General features: G+C 31.9%; 1 protein-coding gene across 2 annotated transcripts; it reads right to left on the bottom strand.

Annotated features, from left to right (window-relative positions):
• Positions 1-1,440: 1,440 nt before the first annotated feature.
• Positions 1,441-3,486, bottom strand: LOC145087561 (meiotically up-regulated protein). 2 transcript variants are annotated; one of them, XM_079025526.1, is made up of 7 exons: positions 3,241-3,486; positions 3,034-3,070; positions 2,576-2,661; positions 2,313-2,408; positions 2,081-2,246; positions 1,840-2,002; positions 1,441-1,752 (listed from the first exon to the last, which is right to left on the bottom strand). In XM_079025526.1, the coding sequence occupies exons 1-7, from the start codon at positions 3,271-3,273 to the stop codon at positions 1,725-1,727; spliced, it is 609 nt and encodes a 202-aa protein (XP_078881652.1). In that variant the 5' UTR covers positions 3,274-3,486; the 3' UTR covers positions 1,441-1,724. The 2 variants fall into 2 exon arrangements, with proteins under 2 accessions (XP_078881652.1, XP_078881651.1); XM_079025525.1 differs by having other exon boundaries at positions 1,441-1,760; positions 3,241-3,485.
• Positions 3,487-5,352: the final 1,866 nt, after the last annotated feature.

Below are 5,352 nucleotides of genomic sequence, written 5' to 3'. Positions count from 1 at the left end.
GTAGCAATAACAATCTCAATTCCTTCTTGTATTGACTTTAGAAAGCTTAGAGTCACAAATGTCACTCCTCTAATGGTTCACAAACACCAAGAGCAAGAGGATGAAGAGGAAAAAGAGAAGGAGGCTGCCCAAAACGTGTGGAAACCCTAGAGAACAAGTTCACCACGTTTTTGGGGCTTAAGGGTTCCTTAAATAGTGAGGCTATTAGGGTTATCTAACAAGGAAACCCTAATTTGGATGCTTAAGCCCTAAGCAACCCATGGACTCTTTCCTTAAGGCCTTTAGACGATTTCTAATGGGTTTCCCCATAGAATTCGTCCACCCCTTTAATATGGAGTCCATTAACCCAATATTCAACTATCACACAATTGACAGTTCTAGTCCCTTAAGTTTAATTAATGTCTTTTAGTCACAAACTTAATTCTTATTAATTCTTGACTAATATTAATTAAACAATATGATTTCTCCTTTAATATATTATTCTCATAATATATTAATAAATCATATTTAATCCTTTCTCTCCATAATTCATCATATCAAGTTGCTTTGGTGAAGGCAACCCAAAAGAACCATGCACCATCGGGTCAAGTATATACCAAAATAGTTATGGACATAGACACTAATCCAACAAAAACATCATCTTATGATTGCATGATAAACATTAGAAACATCATTTTAAATAAATCTGTTTTCTTTAAAAAAAAACTCGTTAAACAGATTCAAGACAACAACTCAAATATTTCATCTAAAGTTGTAAATGTTCTAAACCATGGGATAGCAACTGCTTCAATGGCTTGTACCCGCTGTATTACATGTTTTACTGGTCCAACCGGTCCAAAAACCAAAAAACCAGAACCGGCATCGATATATGCTTAACGGTTCGATCCACAAGTCACTCGTTTACCCTAAACCGGTTCTAATTTGTTCCAAATAACAAGTCAAAATAGTTTCTCTTTCTGAAAACATTTAAAATGTTAATGAGTTTTGAATGAAAAATAATAATGTAGTGCTTCCTAGATAGAAGGTTGAAAATATAGTAGCTTTTCTAGAAATTTCCCTATTTATTACCTAACATTTATCTATATAAATTGCACATAATTTTTATGTGCTGGCGAACCCCCAACCTCCTTAGGTTGTGTTTTGGGTCTTGTAGAGCAAACTTATTTTTTTTTTTAGTTTGTTGTAATATATGTTTATGTTTAGCTTGCATAAGCTTTATTTCAATATAATGTTTTATGAAACCATTAAAATATCTTATAAGCTAGCTTTTAAAAAAAATTGAGATAGCTTATTTATGAGCTAATCGGGTTTTTTTTGTAAGTTTTTCAAATATACTCTTAGGGCAGGTTTGGTTCAAGTTTTTAAAAGGAATTGGAATCATAAATGAGGCCAACTTTCCATCAAATGTTAAATACTCATAGAGTAGTCAAAGACATGAGATAATCAAAAATTCATAATAATATTGCAAATATAATATTTTTTCTTCATATTTATTTAACTGTTCAATCATCACCATATCCAGTGATACTAGAAAGGATAACATACAAGACAAATGCTAACATCAAACAATATGTACATCTGAACAAATGCAATAATGTCCAAATTACCCTTTTACACAACTACTATCCATTTTTTACAGACATACCACTTTGCATATCCAGAATTTTTTTTTTTTTTAATAAAATCAGCTGAGCATTGTAGGATGCCCAGTCTGGAGCATCCTCTTAAACATGTCCATCCCGAACGCTGAATCTGATGAACTAAAAATAAGGCAGAAATTCATGTTAAAAACAATATAATTATTATTACTCCAACTAAAAAATAATAAAAACTACTAACCTTGAGATTGTAATTTCATAGGGAAATGAAACTCCCTCCATATTTGGTATTGGAGGAATATGATCTTTCTTCTCATTTACAAATTTGATTATTTGGAATAAAACTTCATGCAAAGAGGATTCTAGTGTTGCTCGCCTAGCATTTCTCTCCTCAGATGCACTTTCTGTAAAATTAGTAATTTTTTTTATATAAAGTGTGATAGTTAAAAAAAAAAAAAGGGGTAATATGTATAGTTTAATACCTCCAGGGTCTAAAACCAATTTAGAATGATGAGACTTTCCAGAAATTGGTTTTGGATGTTGGGCAACATTTATATTTATATACCATTGTTCCCAGTATAAATGTTCAACTTTGTGTGTAAACCATGTTGCTTGTTTGTTCTTTACTTCAAAGAAAGATAAACATATCTGCATCATTTAAAACTTTTGATGTAAGTGATCATTTGTGTTAGTTTTATTTCTCTGAATGTTTACCTGGTTTTTCTTGTTTGGGTGTTTCTCTACTTTATCAATGAACTGATCAATCTTCTCATCTACTTTCTTTTCAAGCTCTGCATCACCACATTGCACCTAGAAAAACAAGTTTCCAGCATTAAGTAATAAATGAAGATGGATGAAGTAATAAATTGATGGATGATGTAATAAGGATGTATATGTTACATTTATAGATACATTGATAGATGAAGTAATAAATGAAGATGACATATGTATCAATAAAGGAAGTAGATGTTACTTACATATGTAATTTCAAACAGTTGCAAATCAATGTCTTTGGGTCGCACCAGACCTAATGCTCTGTGAAAGAAAATTGTGTGCAGGATGCCTGCAAGTGTATCAGTAGATGAGAAGATGGATCAGTTCAGTATTTGAATGATGAACCAATTTATCTTCCATCTTCCACCTTTAAAATCAACAAAAGAAGCCTGAAACTATATGAGACGTATACCAAAATGACTGCGATTTGAACTTTAGGAGATTTTTGAGGATGTAAAAGTAGATCGGGAAGAAATGGAGATCATCAAGAAGACGATACTATATATAGAATGCTCATTTAAACCCTAACATAAATTCATTTCGTGGATTGGCTTGGCGTACTTCAACCACCGATATACAAGATTACAAGTACAGTTGGCTCGGTAATCAGATAAGAACAAATTGGGAAAACAAGAAGATATGATCCACACAAACAACTTACATTGAAGAACTTCCCGTATCTCAAAGTACTCAACATCCTGCGAACAGAAGACAAATTCATCTTTTAGAAAAATAACCTAAGTACAAGCAAGGGAAGTTAATCTACAGTAATCCATTCGGATTATCCATAACCCAGTATAATCATGTATATTGGATACTAGATTCCGCCATAAAGCATGAATCCGCGTTAATCAAAATGAGAAATTACCAGTTCTTTGAGTTGACAAACTTCGCAGTTCATAATATGTCGGATAAGAAAACTATTGTTTAAGATCGTCAAGTGGATTCAGGTACGAAATTTTGCTTCTGAAAGAACCCTAATTGTAGGTTTTGCTAAGCAACCAATTATTTGAGACTTTGAGTTCAATCGAAGTTTACCGATAGCATATCGGTATTGGATCCGGCTGCTGCTCCGTTTCGTAGTGAACTTGCCCTTCTGTTTTTGGGGAATAGGCCTTCAAGTATCGGAATCCGGTCATTATCATCTCAAATTTTTCGAAGCCCACATTTTGACCCCCTATACTTTTGGACGTTGAACCTTTCCATCATAATAATCAAAATTTTATATTTTGCACTCAATAAACAAGTATCTCTCTGTTGGAATGGCCAAATCGAAAAGAAAAAAGAATGATTAGCATTGTCGTCTAGAGTGGGAACTTTGGTTCGACCATTTTTTTGGCAATTGCACGGTAGAAATCATGATTAATTTATCACTCACCTTAAACTTTGTTTGTATGGAAAGATTTACAAATTATATCACGTATTTATCTTTTCATTGTAGTCCATATCTAAATAAGGGAAAATTTCGTGTGTATCCTTGTTAACAATAAAATATCGTATTTGCCCAGCTTAAAACCTAAATATCATATTTGTCCTTGTTAACCTTTAAAATATCATATTTACCCGAAATCTTATTTTTAAATATTTTTTAATAATTTATAATCAAATATTGTGTTTTATAATTATTATATTTAAAACAAAAATATAAATTGACCATATTGTCCTTGAATATTACAACCATTTTCACATGACCAAGTTACTACTAACCTTGGAAATCAAGTACTGTATCACCGAATTCATGCAGGCTTCAAACTATGCCTTTTCTCAAGAAACCAATTGATCAATAACTAGGTATTTATCACAAGGAGGAATAAAGGTGACACCAACAACCGACTTCCCAATTTTTCTATAAGGTGAATTTCGTTCCTTAACCACATCGATTAACTACCAACAAATTGTCGGTGGCCTTTGATTTTACTCTTAGCAAGATGGGTTTTCATGTTTGAAACCTTTTCCACATACATGGCGTAAATTCCTTCCTTAACCACCTCAATTGAGAGGATCAATTGCTTGATCATTTACTTTCATAGATGTAATTTTGAGCCCTAGTTTGGCAAATTTCGTTTTGGTTTTTAATAAGTTATGTGCTTCTTCTTCTTGTCTACATATGAGGTTTGGGTTCCTTTTCACTTCTTACAATGGTACTTCATGCTTGGTTATGGTTCATATGGTACCTAATTCTAGAAATAATTGTGTTTTGGGTTCAAAATGCAAGGATAATCTAGTAGGTGAACGGATTAACTTATTTCAAAACAAATGATAATAGTAATTTGTCTGGAAATTAGGAAGATAAGTGGATCATTGTAGCCAAATGATTGGATTTTAGAATCAGTAACAACAGAGAACGCATAGGTTGTAATTCAAGATGAAAAACATTGATCTACTTAATTACTAGTTGAGTAATCAAAAATCAGAACTTTCAATCAAATTTTGATAATATGAAATTCCAATCAAAATGTTATGAATCAGAATTGTTTGATCAATTATAAAAATTGACAACATCAGTCTATGTTTCACGTTCAATTACTTGATCCGACTTTAATTCCCATCTTCCCGCTTCTTTGTTGTACAAATGTTGTTGATGGCGACATTGGATGAAGCTGGTTTTAGTTGGTGCAGATCATAGTCGTAGCTTCCATTACGTAATCAGGAAAAAGGTTTAAGATCAAAGGGCAAGTTGGTCAATTAGCCTTTAAACTTTAAGTTAAATTGATTATAAATACTAAAAGTGATTAAAAGATTTTTAAAAATATTTAAAAATTAAATTTGGGTAAATATGATATTTTAAAAGTCAAGAAGAACAAATACGATATTTAGGTTTTAAGCTGGATAAATACGATATTTTGTTATTTAACAAGGGTATACATGAAATTTTCCCTTTAAATAAACACTTGTACAGGATTAAGCAAGACAGACAGCCTTTCAATGGATTATTTGTTAATTCAGCAACTCAAATATGAAAAGAGATTTTTAGGAGTTA

Source organism: Lactuca serriola, chromosome 2, assembly GCF_051521515.1.
Source record: "Lactuca serriola cultivar US96UC23 chromosome 2, Lser_US96UC23_V15, whole genome shotgun sequence".
NCBI lineage: Eukaryota > Viridiplantae > Streptophyta > Magnoliopsida > Asterales > Asteraceae > Lactuca > Lactuca serriola.
This window is presented reverse-complemented; position numbering and strand designations above follow the sequence as displayed.